This window comes from Lepidothrix coronata, unplaced genomic scaffold, assembly GCF_001604755.1.
Source record: "Lepidothrix coronata isolate B3197 unplaced genomic scaffold, Lepidothrix_coronata-1.0 Scaffold306, whole genome shotgun sequence".
NCBI classification, from domain to species: domain Eukaryota; kingdom Metazoa; phylum Chordata; class Aves; order Passeriformes; family Pipridae; genus Lepidothrix; species Lepidothrix coronata.
This window is the reverse complement of record NW_016690486.1, coordinates 533,349-550,587: the sequence shown is the minus strand read 5'-3', so window position 1 is coordinate 550,587 and position 17,239 is coordinate 533,349. Positions and strand designations below refer to the sequence as shown.

The 17,239-nt window shown below is 34.5% G+C and overlaps 1 protein-coding gene across 9 annotated transcripts in view; it reads left to right on the top strand.

Moving 5' to 3' along the window:
• ULK4 (unc-51 like kinase 4) overlaps positions 1 to 17,239 on the top strand; it is a 236,108-nt gene that overhangs the window by 77,541 nt on the left and 141,328 nt on the right. For all 9 annotated transcript variants that reach the window (XR_001878447.1, XR_001878446.1, XM_017837568.1 and 6 more), the window contains exons 22-25: positions 4,412 to 4,539; positions 12,355 to 12,488; positions 15,400 to 15,521; positions 15,838 to 15,894. Coding sequence is in view for 7 of the 9 variants with exons in the window: in XM_017837568.1 (XP_017693057.1) it covers positions 4,412 to 4,539; positions 12,355 to 12,488; positions 15,400 to 15,521; positions 15,838 to 15,894 (441 nt within the window). In the remaining 2 variants the exon portion in view is untranslated. The remainder of the gene's footprint in view (positions 1 to 4,411; positions 4,540 to 12,354; positions 12,489 to 15,399; positions 15,522 to 15,837; positions 15,895 to 17,239) is intronic.

The following is a 17,239-nucleotide window of genomic DNA, read 5'->3' as shown; positions in this document are numbered from 1 at the left end:
CTTGACTATAATAATATATATTAGTATTAGTACATATTAGTATTAGTTGAGAGAGTATTAGGGTGTTGAGTATTAGGATATTAGTTGGGAGAGTTTTGTTTCTCTACATGTTGTTTTAACAATGATATTTAAATTAAAACAATCTACTGTTTTCCACCCATCTCTTCTTGCAACCTGAAATCACTCATTCTCTTCCTAAACGTAATTTCTGTGCCCTTGTCAGAATTTCGTGAGTGTGTATCAGCTGGCCTTAAGCTTTCCACGCATTCCACAACAGCACTAACAGGTGGCAAATTGTCCTGTAATGGTGTTGCGGTTTCTAATAGTGCACATTAGTGTGAGTTGATGGTACAGTCAGAGAAATATTGTCAAAAATTATTTATTTGAATATTCGGAGAAAGAGTGCAATGTGTAGCAAGCTTATGGCTACAGCATGATGCTTTCTGTGAAGAATTTCTTGATTATATAGGGCTTATATTGCTAAAAGGACTCCTTTACAGATACTGAATTTCTTATGAATAATTGCTAAAATGATTCCCTTTCCAATCCTGCAGCTCTTATGAACAATTTTAGTCAAATTTTGCAGATTAGAAAATCAAAATACAGGCAAATATGGACGTTCCTTTAACGGCATATATCAAACTAATTATAGAAGTGGGGATAGTACCTGAAGCTGTAGCTGAAAAACACTGTACTTTAAAAATTCTTAAAGTAGGTCTTTATGTGCCCACGTTTGGTAACTGTACCTGCCTCACAGGTTCAGACAAACCTGTATCTCATAGAATGTTTATTTTGTTCAAATTAGATTGTAGGATTTTGAAAGCAGAAACTAGATTTCTGTTTTTCTTAAATGGGATCTAAAAATGTAATCCTGCTCGTGTATTGAATTGCCAGATGCTATCACATTACACGGAGTATTATTTTAATGCTGAACATTGAATTGAATACTCCATGCACTTTTCAATATTCCATGCTCATGGCACACAAGTCCACCTTAATGAGAGAAGGGAAAAGTGGGCAGTGTTGGCCTACAAATTATTTTACCTTCTGTAGAATTCTTGTGTACTATAGCTTAAGAGGCAGGAGGACCTCAGTGTCACACAGAAGGTAGTGACAGGGTTGTCACTACCTCTCTATCTCTTTAATATGACTGCAAACCAACATATTAAAAGATGCTTAAAGATACAAATTCAAGATAATTTAGCCTTGTGTGTGTTGTCTAAAAACTCCCTTAGTTTATAAGACTTACTTAGGACTGCCTTTGTTTTCTTCTCCCTTCAAGAACAGCAATAAAAACCACTTACAAAATAAAAGCCAGAAGACAAGGACAAGTGTAGTTCTGTGATCATGTAACTAGTATAAATCTTCAGAGAACTACAATAGCTAAAAGGGACTGGGTTTTGTCCCTCGCTGATACAGAGCCTTTCTATTTTAGTTTCTTTTTTTGAAACTAAAATAGTTGAAATTATGTTTTTAAAATAAAGTGTGGAAAAAGAACTCAAAGTCTTTGACACGCTATAACAGTAGATAAAAATACCACTAATTACTTTTGTCTGGCTGTCAAGATTCGTTCAATGAGTAAAATAGTGAAATAGGGGTCCAACTGTTCTCCCCTTGTGTAGCCAATTTGAAAATGTCTTTGCTTTTGTTTTAAACTAGATTTGCAGTATTAGTAAGGGTATACAATATAAAATCATGATCTTCTCACAGTTGACAGTGCAATGAAAAAGAGTATCCTTACCCTGCAGAGTCTCCATGAATACATCAAACAGTTGCAGGGGAGGGAAGAAAAGTATAGCAATGAAACAATTATTAATTAATGTATTTTGAGATATTTTGCTGATTTTTGGCTTTTCAGACACGTTGAGTCCTACTGTTCAGCAAAGATGTGCTTCAGATTTTCTTTGGATAAACCGTTGCTGTTTTGCAGTCCTCAGACCAGCCAGAAAAGCAAATTCCAAAATGTCACATTTATTTCTTAAGATAGACTATTAGAATATTCCCAGATAAGTCTGATGTAACTAATTTTAATTGCTGATGTTGTCTTAACCCATGGTAACCGCAACATGTAGCATTGAAATATCCTTGCTTTCCAGAGCATGAGGACTCAAAGTAGTCAGATGTGCTTTGGCTTGTACTTGCATGTGTCTTTGTCATGGTGTCCATTTATGTTAGCACAGTCAGTGTTGCATTATATATAGTCTTTGACTAAGTCTGAGGTTTTATGGGGTTTTGTAGCAAGAAAACTTTTTTTGTTCTTTTGAGTAATTTCATTAGAAAAAACCAAACCAACCAACCAACCAAAAACTAAACCACAAACCACACTTCATTAAAAATTCAACCTTTGCTTCTAGTAGATTGTAAATTAAGAACTTTACTGCTGCAAATTCATACTGGAGGAACTACAAGTCATACTCTGTGAGCTGTTGAAGTGTTAAAAGCAGGAAACTTTACACAGCTTGTAGTTTTTAACCACAAGATCGAGGAACTCTTCTGTTTATTAAGTAAATTGTTGAAATACAGAAAACCAGTTCTAGAATAATTAGTATCAGTTTGTTTTTCTGGGATTTTTGTAGTTACTGTCTGCGATGACTGCTTTTGAAGACAGCGTTAAAATGCATCCGAGTAAATATCCGAGTAAAATCTGATTGTTTCTTGGCCAACTCTGGCACTCCTGTTCTGTTCTCTGTAAAGATGTATAGTTAATTGTTGCAAAGGCTGTCTCTAATAAACTACGTTCAGTGTTGATTTGCAGTTGTTCTATCAACAAAAGAGGAATTTGAATAATGCTTTTTATGTTAAATGTGCCTCACACAGCAGGATTCTAGACTTTGTACACAACATGCAGGTGTAAACTGCACACTTGTTCTGCAGTGTCACTCCCTTGAGAATCCAGCTCAACTGTTTGAAGGTAGTTTCTTTTGATGAGGGCATTTGTGCTCAGTCTAATTCTTGCACAGAGCCAGTTTACAAATTCTGGCTTAGTTTTTAATTCTGATTTTGGTTTGGGTTCTTTTTTTTTTTTTTTTTTTTGGTTTTTTTTGAGAAGAAGAGAGATTTGAAGTAGGATTTGTGTTTTTAGAACAAGACATTCTGATCATGAGCTGATCCAAAAGTACCATCACTGCTGCCAGCAAGATAATCTCTGAGGATGGATTTTTCTTTTATTTTGTTATTTTTAGCAGGTAGCCCAATTGGTCTTTGTACAAGTGCATATAGGTAGCAGATATTTTTATTCCTTGGAGGTAGAAGATACTCCATATAGTTTCTTGTTTGGTTGTTGGTTTTTTTTTTTCTTTGATTCTTTAGGAGTTACAAGATATTGGTGGACAGAGCATAAATAATTCTCCTCTTTTATAACTCATAATACCTAATTATGTTATTCATAGTTTGAGAGCTCCTTTACATTCCACTGATTCTCAGCTTTATTCCTGTGGAACCTGAGGCAGTACACATAAATCTCATGTCTTTCTACCTGTCAGGCCACATTCCAGAAACTAGAGAAGAAAATCCAATCAATATACAGGGTGAAAAAAGAAAGAAGAAAAAAACAAAGCTCCGATTTCAGAGCCCAGTCAGCTAACCATTGTTAAACTTCTGAAGGGAAATATTTTATGGTTATTCTTTATTTATCACTATCCTTGTTAAACTTTTTAAATTGTTCTTTTATTTGGATTTACAGGTAGGAGTGAGTTAGCAAGGATCTTGGAAACATATAAATTGACCTTGTAGGAATGGAGAATGGTCAGTGGGTTATGAAAGTCATGACTCCTTACTGCTTGTGGTTTATCCTTTTTCTTTACAAGTCCTAATTTTGTTTTTTTCCTTGAAAAGATGTTGTTCACTTTATGAACCCTTAATAAAATTAGTTTAGATAAGAACAATCAGAGATGGTAGAAACAGTTTCACCATCTATTTGGAGCATCTTGTATAAAATTTGGGGTCTGATGTAGACAAGATTGTATCCAACTAAGGTGTTGTTTTTAATCTTCCTGCATATATGGGAATGAAGAGGCAAAAATGTAATCATATTTGTGTTTAAATATTTATGTATTCTGAAAATAGTTCAGTCTTCTTTTGAAATAAATATATTCAAATATCCTATGTTTAAGGTAAGACATTTTAAAATGTAAGTTTTATCATCTTTTGTAGTTAATCTCATACCATTTTGGACATAGTACATTAGATAGTGTTTACTTGGTACGCTAGCATTTGTGAATATGTTCAAAGCTGCTTTGCTGTGGGACAGTCTGTCTTGGGCAGAATTTATTTGCTTTTATTTTTTTTTCATGAGGCATTAAAAGTGCCTTACTAACACAGAATGCACATGAAAATGAGGAAATTTTAAATGTATATAGTGTTACAATACGGTGTGAGTAACTTTCATGTATTTGTGTTTATTTCCACCAAGGATTTTGTGACTACAATTACTCGATTACTTGAAAGTCCTTCAACTTTTATTCGAGCAAAAGCCTTTCTGGTGCTGCTACAAGTTTTGATCAATAACAGGGAGATGTTGCTACTCAGTTGTCAAACAAGGTAAGGTGATAAAGGAAGATAATTAGAGATATAATATTTAAAGTTGTACCTGAAATACTTTAAAATGTGTGGTATTTTTGAGGCAGTGTTTTAGAAGTGAACTGTTTCCTGTGTGATATGAATCCTTTCATTCATGAGAATATAAAGAAAAGAGTGTTCTCTTTTGTCTGGGGTCATCAGGTGACACTAACAAGTGGAAACCACTGTGTTACAGGAACAGTCTGTTTTTTAAAGGAACTTGTGGTCTCAGTGAACATTAGCAAGGACCAGATTTTGCTTTAAGTACGGCAAAACAAATACAGCAATAGCGAGTTCTTATGGTGGGAAAAGCAAAATAAAAGGTTCTGTCATGTACCTTCCTCATCTTGGAGTCTAGTATAATACATAGTCTTTTCAGCATAGGCACATTCAAGGTAAAATAATATTTCTTGGTTCAATGTGTTGTGGGAGTGATTTATATAATGACCAGTAAATTCCTGGGACTTTTACATGAAATATTTAATTTTTCTGGTTTTTACAATCTTTTCCAAGAAATTACTCACAGTGGACTTGTTTTTTTTAAATTTTGTGTCTTCTGATGGTGCAAAAACATTCCTGTATTAGAGAGGAACAAATTAGACTGTGTTAGAATATGAATTGTCACCATGTTTTGAGGTGATTGGAGAGATAAGATGAAAGAAATTTTAGTTGGGATCTATATCTTCAACTGTTCAGTGTGAAGAACAGCAAAATGAAGTGTTAACGTAATTTTTACAATATTGAAATAAAGCAGGTTTGGAACCAAAATAAAAAAGGACAAGGGATGTGGGTAGCTGTAAATCTAGCTACATTTACAGCAAATAAACCTTTGTAACTTATATTGATGTTTGAGAAGAATTAGGATGTGTGCGTTGGAGCTAGAGGGCTGGATTGGAAGGAACCAGTGACTTATAACTTGAAGCCATTGTGAGAGGACACCTAGTGGGTTCTATCATTATATATTCCTCCACTCACATACAAACCTGTAGGTATCCCAATATTTTTAGAATCACAGAGAATAAGTACCAAATCCAAGTTTCTTTTTTGTGTGTATCTTTTTCTACTTCCAGAAATGTTTTATCAGATTATGTGCTCTGGTTAGTGTAAAACGTCTCTAATGATTTGTAAGTAACATTTTGAATGGTTACATTTTTAATAACTCTTGCTATTCATATACTTATATAGCACATAGTACTCTTGTTGTGTATTTGGAGAAATGTCTGACAGAAATCCTGCATGGACAGTTACTCTTTGTTTATTTATACCTAAGATATTATGTGAAAGAGAAGAAATGTAATAATTTTTATCATCAATTTGCTTTATTTATAATGCTTTCTGATGGGCATCCTTTCTGAAGACAATGTGTTGTGAATTTGGGGTGTGATTTTTGGCTTTATTCTGCTGTTTTATTGTGGTGCTCTGGACATAGCTGATTAGGGACCAATACATACTGTAGCACATTAGGTAAAACAATAGGAAAGCCTTATAGCAGTTTAGTGAATTGACAAACTGGTTTTCTTGATTATCTTCATAATTGTTAGTGACCAGTATCTCTCTTGATGGAATAGATCATCTAACCTAAAATCTTTATCTTATATCCAGAAAGTAAGCTTGTTACAGAGAGAAGAAAGGACCTATTAAGTGTGGAGACAGCTACTTTCATAATATCATGAACTCTGGAAGAATCTTATTAAACCCAGTAGAGATACTGGATACTCATTGACTTACACTGTTAAATTTCTGTTGGAGTATTTTAGTTAAATGTCTCCAGTTCTGTGACAGAAAAATTACTTCAAAATTAAGACTCATCAATTCAAAATTGCTAGTACAGTAAGCAATAATCTATTTGATATACTCAGGTTCTCTTTATGAAGGTGTTTGATTTGATAAATATAAAGAGTATGTAGTAAAATGTGCAACTACTCCGACTATTTAATGGTTTGTCTTTGGCAGTTGCAGCTAATGTTCATAACAGGATTTATATTGCCTTAGATGGTAAAATCTGTTTATGATAACGATAATCAATATAAGGCAGTTTTTCTGTGTACATCACTTAAAGGATGATGCAGATGATAAAACACTAATAACTGTGTCATGGCAACACTGCATATAACTACAGCTTTGAGTTAAATGTTGTTCAGTTTGGCATTGAAAAAGGCTTTTGTTTAGTTTAGTAAATGTGCTGGGTTTGAATGGGATGGTGTTAATTTTCTTCATAATAACTACTAGGAGGCTGTGTTTTGGATCTGTGCTGAAAACAGCCCCCTCCTTATTATGGGGACTGCCCCAGGGCCAGCACCCCAAAGCTCTGGAGAGCTGTTCTTCCTAGAAGGCAACAAAGCTGGGGCAGGGTCTGGAGCACAAGTCTAATGAGGAGGAGCTGAGGGAACTGAGGTTGTTTAGCCTGGAGGAAAGGAGGCTCAGGGGAGACCTTACTGCTCTCTGCAACTACCTGAAAGGAGATTGTAGCAAGGGGGATATCTCTCTTTTTTCAAGTAATGAGCCATAGGACAAGAAGAAATGGTCTTAAGTTGTGCATTAATTTCTTCACTGACAATTCAGACAATAAAATCCTGTTCCCACTGGTAAACTTTGTGATATGTGTCCTTGCAAGTGGTTTTGAAGCTGAAAAAGCTGTGGCATGTGAGGAAAATAGCATTCTCGTCATTATTCCACTCACTGGGAGGGAAGGGCAAGGAAAGGAGGAGGGAGAGTGAAAGGAAGCAAAAGGGAAGGGGGAGTAGGGGAAGAGGAAGTGTAAAGGCAAGCTTATTTTATCCGTGCTGGTGTTATCAAGATGTTATTCCTTGTGTTTTTCTTCTAGTTTTTGCACAGGTATCAGGAAATAGAAGGCAGCAGAAGTAGGCACTGGCTAAACCCCCTTTTCATTGCCAGCAATAAAGATGCCTCTGGGCTGGGAACATGACAAGTACCCCATGTTACAAGTCTTGATTCCTTGAATACAATTTTAAGACTACTTACCTGTGTAACCCCCAATTCTCAAAATCTATCTTAGCATATTTTAAAATTATTAAATTAGTTGTTGTGCAGGTATGTAATTCAAGACCTTGACAATGAATGTCACCAATGAAAATTTCTCTAGGACTTCCCGAAGTACTTTGAGAATTTGAGATCTGTGGATAAAAGCATTTATATGTAATAATAAATGCAATTTTCAAGTGAATTTTTTGTTACACAACATTGGTACAATTCACCTGTTATTCTTTTTTCTGTCTGTTCCATGGTAGTCTATTACATACCTTTTATTCTTCCACATTTGATACAGCTAGTGAAGATATGAGACCTTTTAGGCTGAAGTAGCACTTACACTATGCAAATAAAGTTTGCTTACACTATGCAAATTAATTTCTTTTGCTAATTGCACTGAGTTTTCTAGTCTCCTTCTTTTTTCTTTAGTTTCCAAAAGCCGAGCTACCTGTTCTTGAGGGGAGGGATACAATTTGAAGTTTTGTTGAAACTTTTAATTTCACCCTTTTCTGAATTAGTAGTAATTTCCAAATAGCCTCTCTGAATTGTTCTTTTTTTATCTAAATGGTTTCAGAGAATTTCCTAGGTGAAAAGAGACCGACCGTGAAAAGAGACTGACCTGGAGATTGAAATTCCTCCCAAAAGAATTTATTTAAACCTGTTGTTTTTTACTGTCTGCAGAGATGGAAACTTGTGGAAGGATAGGATAGTATTTCTGACAGACTTTCACAGTCTGCAAAAACCTGACTATGCACAACAGCATAATTTCTGAACAAAATCTTTCTCTGTTACCTGTCCCCACCTCCCATATTTTTTTAAATTTTCAAATCTTATATGGTCTCAATGGAAAAGCTTTGTGTGGAAACCTACAATCTCACATCTAGCAGAGCCTATTGCCTTATACATCTAAGACTAATCTAGAAAAATAGTGAGGAAAAGAACAGAAAAGCTTGGTGCTCAATCAAATGGGAAAATCAAAAAACTCAGCAAACTCGTATAAAATTAAAAAGAAAAAACAAAGGAAGAAATGGGGATTGACCCTCTTATTAGCACGATCTGCCATCCACTGTTACATCTCTGTAAAATACGCAATACAGCTATATTAAATATCCTTTAAATATCTTCATCCTTTTCTGTTGCCAAAGGTTGACTAACAACAATAATAAATAATAATAATAAAAGTAACAGCTAGTCCTTGAATTCATGCGGTAAATGGACTGTATGTGTCCTCAAAGCATGCACAACCTTCTTTAGTTGCTTGAAGATCCGTCATTCTCTGTGAACTTAGTGGGCTGAAGGGAGAAGCAGGGAGAAGGCTGCTAGTGAGAGACCTCCCGGTTTTAGGTTCAGTCAGCTGTTGGCTGCATGCATTCTTTCCTCCCTGCTGAGATGCTGGTAAAGCTGTAGCTGAACGTTATTGATATCTAAAGCTGATTTTAAGGATGTTGAGGGTAAATGTCAAATGTAAAAATGATAGAAGGGAAAAAAGTTCTTAAAGAGTCCTTTGACAGAGTCTAACCTTCTGATCCAGGTCAAGGTTTATTATGCTTGAGAAATATTTTTTAACAATTATTGCAAATTGGTGGGTATTCCATGACCTTCTTTTGACAGCTGTACTAATTGTGTGCTATTCCTAACTCTCAAAAATTCTAGTTCTTTTCTTATTGAAATTTAGATTCTGTAGGTTAAACATAGAAAACAGTGCAGTTTCTTTCTCTTTACAGTGACTTCTCTATATTTCTAGGCCATGTCTTATCACATCTCTGCTCAATCTACTGAGTGACTAAATCTTGTTTCTTCATGTTGGTCATCTTTTTAAGTGAACAGTTCTTACTCCTTAAGTAGTAGACCTCATTCTCCTTCCTATCATTCAGGATTGTTAACTCTGAAATTCTCCACTTTTTGCTTCATTCTTCGCATTCTTTTGAAAAAAACTTGGGTTGTTTTCCTTTTTTAGTGTAAAAGCTTACTGATGGCCTATCTTGCAGTACAGATACTTGAAGAATTTTTTTCCAAAATCAAACCTTTGCTTCTTCATAGACAGTGGTTTATTCCTCATCATATTTAACTTATTTATACTAATACCTACATGTTTTTATGTGTTGTTGAGTGCAAGACAAACATGCATTAAATTAATTGAATAAACATTTTTCTATTGGCCTAGTTTTGCTCATTAGAGAGAATACTGAGATTCTTCAGGGAATAAAAGTAACTGATGAATTGTTCTACATAAGACTGAGGAATTTGTTGAAGGAAAATGGAGACCCTAATGCTTTCTAGCCTATACAATATTTGTCTTCACAATTGTCTCGAGAGAATGTTTAGTTAAACAGGACTATCAGGGGAAAAAATAGCTGTGCATATTTTTAGAAAACGCTTCTATGAAAGACAATTTCGAGATGGGAAGGACAACACAAAGGAGAGAACTCATGAGTTTATGTAAACTTTTTATCTTTACACTCTTGGAATAAATGAACCTACTTTTTATGCTTCCCAAGTGTGATTAACTAATAAAACATGCTTTTGTAAAAAAAGAACCTCCTCCTCCTCCCAAGCAATAAAACCACTCATGTTGAAATCTATTTGGCCCATTTCAAGTAAAACTTAAACAAATCTAAATGTATTTTCATATATGGAATCAGATAATTGCTAAATCATGGAAGTGCTTTCTTAAAGAAAAAAATCCATACAAACTCTGATATTTTGCCCTTTTCGAAGTTAAACATTTTTTTGAGTAAAAATTAATTTGTTGTCTGGAAAGGCTTGAAGGATTTTACCATTTTAATTTAAAACATTCAAATTTTTATATTAAAAAATTTAAAGCTTTTGAAAGGAAAATTCTATTTGAAGTGCGACGTCAGATTTTTAGGTAGTTCTTTTCTAACAGACAGGTCAAAATTCCTTATAATTTAATGCAATTTCCAGAGATTACAAGAAAAATAAAAGATGTCCTTGTGGTCTCTGAGAAGTGCAGCTGAATTGTGTTGCTTCTGGGCTATTACAGAGGTGAAAAGTAGTTACTGAATGGGTCTTTTGACTTCTCTATGTCTCTGTAGACCAGGTTAGGAAGGGTAAGACTGTAGTTTTCAATAACAGTCATGTGAGACATAATTCTGCAAAATGCATTCCTAAGTAGTTTTTATTTCATTGAGTAAATCAGCTTTTTGATGGAAAGACATATTCCCTAGAATAAAATTTTGTGTTTGTGAGTCCTGCAGTATTGTTATGTACACTTGAGGTAGTATAGAAAGAAGTTATTTTCATAGTTCTATAAAAGAACATTGATTATAAGAAATGTATTTAAAAAGATAGTACTGAAGTACATTCTTAAAATCCAGATCATGGATTTCACTCACCAGTGATTGATAGTTCTTTGCACAGGACCCGGAGGGAGTTCGAATGTGAAACAAAGATGTCAATATTATGCCCCTAAAGGGAAGTCTGGCCCTTCTGTCTATTCACATAAGCATTGTAAAATTTTGCCTGAAGCATTCCGTTACACATGTATTAGTAAAGCAATCTCTTGTAAGTTAGCCACTGTCTAATAAATCAGTTACCATTTCACTGTGAGAAATGTCACTCTGCAGAACAGCATAGCCACACAGCACTTGCCAGTTCGAATGTGAGCACTGAGCTTGTCTTTAGAAATCTTGAACACCAGATTTCTAGAAAAAGGATGTAAGGCTAGTTTGGACTTTTATCTCTTTCAATATGACTGTTCCAACTAGTGCTAACATTTTAATGGGCTGTAGTATGATTTATGTAGTATGATTTTTCTGGATTGAAAGATTGATCTCGTTACATTGACTTGAATTAGTCTTGCTTTTGGAACTCCTACGAGTTGAAAATGAATGCCATTAGTCTTTTGCTCATATTGCTGTTACCGTGGAATTTAGGTGCTGAAAAAATCTCCAGAGCAGTTAATTAGGGGTGAGATAAGAAAGGGTTTATTTGCCAAGGCTAAGATGTTACAAGACGCGCGCAGGCCATGCCTGAGATGTTACATTTTATAATACCCTCCATCCAATCCCAGATGTGTCCACCCTGTGACCTTTACTGTGGACCGCCCCGGGTCCAACCCCTTAAAAAGAGTCTGGGGTGCATTTCAGGACCCCCTATTCATCCCACCTTCCTCTTTCTCAGAGCACAAAGGGTACATAGTTACCCAATTCTTGACCGTATTCTGTGGTTTAGGCCCTGATATGCTGTTCTGCCAACAATCTAGGCCTTGCCTTGACAAGAGACTAAACATCTTTGCTGTGTTCAGGAGTAGGATTGATATAGGGAGTATAGAATGGGGTAAGAGGGTTAAGGAATGTGTAAACAAGAGTGCTAGAGAAAGGGAAAGGGACAAGGGACAAAAGGAGGGAGGCTGCTGCTTTTAAAACCTACTTATAAAACTTATAAGGCTTACCAATATTAGAAAAATAAAAAACCATTAGGGGCTTAAGGCATCATTGCACACGTTGGTTGTGTATTTCAAAAGTAGATTGTAATCAGTCTTTAAGTTTGCAGAGAGATTCACTCCTTATATTAGCATCACATATTAATTTAAACTAGTAGAGTTGCGCTTACTTAAAGTAGCTTAAGAGTTTCTTCCCTGTGTTCCTTGACTGAGTAATTTGTAGTATTCTTAAAGTTTATCTATATTAAAAGAAAAGTCTAAAATTTAAAAAAATACAGAGCCAAAACTAATGTATCATCCTGATTGTAACCACAGATACTAAAAATGTCTGATTCAGTAGTATTTTTGAGATAGAGTTATTTTTTTGTTATGAGAGGTAATGTTTTGCACTTGTTTAAATGCAGGCTCGTGATTTATATTGAAAGAGACAGCAGGAAGACCACATCAGGAAAAGAGCAGCAAGGTGGCAGTGAATATCTGTCAAAATGCCTGGATCTTCTCATCTATCACATTGTGCGGGAGCTGCCAGGAATTCTAGGTAAATTCAGTTGATAAACTGAACAAACCTTACCTTTGCTTACTCCCTCAAGAACCAAATATCTCCTTACATATACAGGTGGAAAGACTGAATTGTCTGATTACATAAAGTTTGCATTCTATCAGCTTCCTGAAGTTTTGTAGTTGTGTCACGATCACATATTTTGTACTGGAATGCATGATTTCCTATATTAATGTTTTGTACTTGTGAAATAGTAAGTTTACCCTGTCAGTTCAGTCAGAAGTTTTATCAGTGTTCTAAAGGTATTCCAAACATTGTAAAACTTAAGAGCAAATTTACCCCACAAAACAGAGAGCTAAGAGAGATGCAATAGGGCATATCTCTGAGTACGTGGTAATCACTTACCCTGAAACTTATGTGTTGAGTATTTGCTCCAGGCAATTTTCGTGGAAAGTTTCAACCTAGATACTTCAGTTGTTTTAGATATCTGAGACTGATTTGCTCATGCATAAGAGCATTTTTTTCATAAAATTATTTTCTGATGAGATGATACCTGATGTATTTTTCATCTTTTCTACATTATCGCTAGGATATTGAAAATGAAGTGGTAGCACTGCAAAGGTTAGCAAACTAAATGTCATGCTGCTATTTTAAAAGAAACTTTACTTCCTATGCTAATGCAAATTTTTGCCTTACTGCAAACATCTGATCCCTTTTTTCTAACTAAATATCAGGTTTGCATATTGGCTATATTTCAGGATGGAAGTCTCAGACTAAATGTTTGAGGCAGCAGTTTACCTCGTACTGTTTATATGTGCTTTATGCAACTAATATAGCAGGCCCTGACATTTCCTCAGAATCTGAAAGTTGAATACATCAAATATATAGTTATTATTATAATACATAATATATCAATTGCTTAGACGTGTTTACTACTGATTTACAATTTCAATGCATTGTTGACAACTGATATCAAGCATAATTTTTACACTTTGTTTTCCTTTCTTTTCCAAACTAGATCTGTGTGTTGATTGTTTTCCTTAATCTTAAGTTATGTATCCATATTTATCCACATTTGTCAGTAGGCTTTTTATTGCTGTGAATATGATGAGAGAACATGTTCTGCTTGAGGTGGCATGGGCTCCTAAGAAAAATAATCAGATTTGAAAACTGGAACAGTTAAAAGCAGTTTAACTGTTGATTTAAAATTAATCCTAGCTGGCTTTTTTAATATGCATTTATGTAAGCTCCTTACTGATCCCATCTTCTTCCACCAGATGTAGCTATAAACCAAATAGATTAACAAGTTGTAGAAATTGGCCTTAAAGATACATTTAAACAAATGAAATAAATTGTTAATCTTGTGGATAATTTTAAAAGTTTCCAGTTGTTATAAATAAGCAATTAATTTTATTTTTGCATTTATAACATTTAACCTATTTCTAGGAAGTAGATATAAATTGCTTAGATCACGCTAAAAGTGAAAGTAGCCATATCTATCAATTTATCAACTGCAGAATTACCTAATGTGATGATTATATAGTCCCTACAATATAGAAAGTAGATTGTTCAGTAAGCTGTTACTAACCACAGAGAGTTCTTGTTGAATTACGATATTGTGTGTAATTTAAAACAAAAATGTATCGATGAAAAAATAGTGTTTTGGTTTATGTATTGGGAGAGTTTTAAGCAACGCTTTTCCTTCAGCAGCGAATGAGTCAAGTCTTTAAGGCCTACTTTAAGTCTTTTACAGCCTACTTTAGTTCCAGGCTCTGTCATTTCTGCTTATATTGAAAACTGAACTCCATGGGAGCAGAAGAAAGGCATTGGTATTATTCAACATGATTAAACTCTGACTTATTCTGAAAGGAAGGGCCTTTTCTGGCCTGAAAATCATATAAAATACTGAATACCATCCTTTATCTGTTTAATGTCTTGTGATTTCCCATTTACAGCTTTGAACAGCTCCCTTTTAAGGGAAAAATACAGTAAGTGTTCTTTCAAGACAGCATTTGGCTTTTAATATTTTCAGGTTATAGAGACAGAGTTTTCCTTCTCTTTCCTTGCATATGAGCTTTGACTATTCTCATGCTGCTTCTGTTCTTTACCCCATGCAGAAAAGATCTTGCTTTTCTTAGATAATAGGTAATGTAATACAAATTTAGCATAATGTTCCTTGGTTTTTATATGTCTCTTCTGAAACCTGAAGCATAATTTTCAATATTGCAATTAAAGTTTTGTTCACTTATTATTGTATCTGAGGTTTGTCATGGAGGCAACTAAGTTCTCTCATTGAATTGGTGCTACCTCTTTTATGAGAATTCCTATAGCTTTAGCGCACTTGCATCGTGGTTAAATTTGTGCATGAGAATATGTGTGTGCATGGCTGGTGAAGGGATTTTTTTTGAGCAGGGGGAAAGGATGTTTTTTTTCTTTTTTCCAGTTGAACTATGCTACAGGGAAAACATACTGCTTCAGCATATGTCACCCACTAATCATGGTTCGTTCAGTTCTTAGTTAGCTGAAAGTCACAAGAATTTTGCTTTTTATTTCACTGGAAGTAGAATTGCACCCATAAAATTTCGATACTATAATTCCATGCATATGTAGTCACCAAAAGCCAGTTTAAGTCCACTCTGCCAAGAGGGGTAATTTCACCTTTACTTCACCACCCACCTCATATTTCTGTCCTCAAGGTTTTACCAGAGGTCACCTTTGCGTGCCTGTCCCTGTAGGCAGAGTAGGAAATGGACCTGGTTGAACACTGAGCAAGGGAAGAGAAATGCTGGATCAGCCTGATTTATCATACAGTCACATGAACACTACTTGCAGCAGGAGGGAGAAGACAGGAGTGAACAGAGGCTACTGAAACAGAGATCTTTTATATGTCATTTGCTGTTGTTTAGTGAAGCACTTATGTTGAATCAGCCTGAAATGTTGTTTTCTGTAGGTGACATTCTCACTGCCCTAACTAATGTCTCGGGACGTAAACACCCATCAACGGTTCAGGCCAAACAACTGAAGATGTGCCTTCCTATGATGCCTGTCGTGCTTCACCTTGTGACATCCCAGGTAGTTTCCCCCCCTCAAAATTTGTTAAACAAAGGACAAACTTATATTTTCTCAAAATCTAATTTCTACTGATTGTGATCAGAATGAATAAAATAAAACTGTTGTTAATGTGTAGGTATGTTGATGAGTATTCCAGCTAAGAAACAGCATTAAAGACATCTGACTTTTGTGCATCGTAAAACATCTCTAGTGATAGCAGCAAGTACATATTTTGTCCTCTTTTTTCTTTAATATGTGAAATAGTTGGTTTACTTTTTCTGGTCATAAGATACGCATTTAACAGGTTTTTTTTCCAATTTTGGCTAAATTCAAATAGGTATTTCGTCCCCAGATAATCACAAAGGAGTTTCTTTTCAACTATGGCACCTTACTTGTGAGTATAACCATCTAAGTTAAATGTTTTTTACAATACCTATGCATAAAATTTTGGGAATTGCTTTAATGTAATAAAATTACATTAAATTTCAAAGTTGGAGAGAGGACTTTTTTCTGAACATATGTTTTAAGCTTTGATTATATACAAAACTTTATTTATAATCAGAAAATACTTTTTGGGTCAAAGGGAAACTCTGCACATATTTGATAAACTGAGAATTTCTTGTGTGATTTATTTTAGAGTATAAAAGTTTAGCTCTAAATTACATAGAATATTCTCTCTAGAATTTCATGCCAGTATTTTTTGAGCAGAAATGAAAGAGAAATTTTATAATCTAATCTATATTTAAGGTTTTGTTTCCTTTTGTCACTTTTTTCTTCTTGCCAGTACTTTTACACTGTATTTAGTTGATGAAAAGCTATGGAGCTAAGATATTTGTCTCATGTTTACATCTGTAACCTATTTATGACATTAGCTATAAAAAAATAATTTTTTAACAGTGCCATAGGATAGTATAGCAGAAATGAAGTAGTATAGTTCTAATGTAATTTCATATGAAAACAGTTGTTTTTGCTAAATGATGATAAAAGAATATTCTAAAATTGTGTTTTCAGAGTTAAGCAAATACTTTTAAGTGCATGAGTTCATAAATGACAACTAGGGATTTACCTCCACAAAAGCATGAAGAAATGCTTTACTACAAACAATTAGATTCAAGTTATATGTTCAGATTCCCTTCTCTTTCTCCTTTGAGTCTTGATTCCAAGAAAATGTGAGTTTAATTTAGCTCTACTAAAATATTTGTATAAAAATTATCATTAAAATGGTGGAAAAAAATTTAAACTGTAGATCTTGAATTACAAAACCCTTTATCCCTTTGAAGCGTTTGTAACTAAGTATTAAACTTATTAATAGTTTTCAATCAACCTTCTTGAAGGTGAAATTCTTCTGTCAACAATTTAGGTACAACAGACCAGTTATAATGTAAGTTTTCTTTTGATGTTACTCCAGCTTGTTTGAAGTATTGACTGAGGAAGTCAGGCTAGTTGTACTAGCACTGCTTTCCTTTCAAATCAAGGAGCAGCAGATTACTCAATATTTCCTGCATCTTGTTCTGTCTCCATTGAAAAAGGCAATTCAGGACCTTACATACACTAGTTTAATTTATGCATGAAAAAGGGGAGGAAAGTAGTATATCTGAAAAATTAATATCACATTTTAATCCATTTTATGTAACTGTGTAACTGTGTTATTATATGACTAATATAATTCCATCTGAGAGAGTAACTATCCATTCTGTCAGGCAACTCTGGAATTTTGTGTTTAGCAACATTCCCACTGA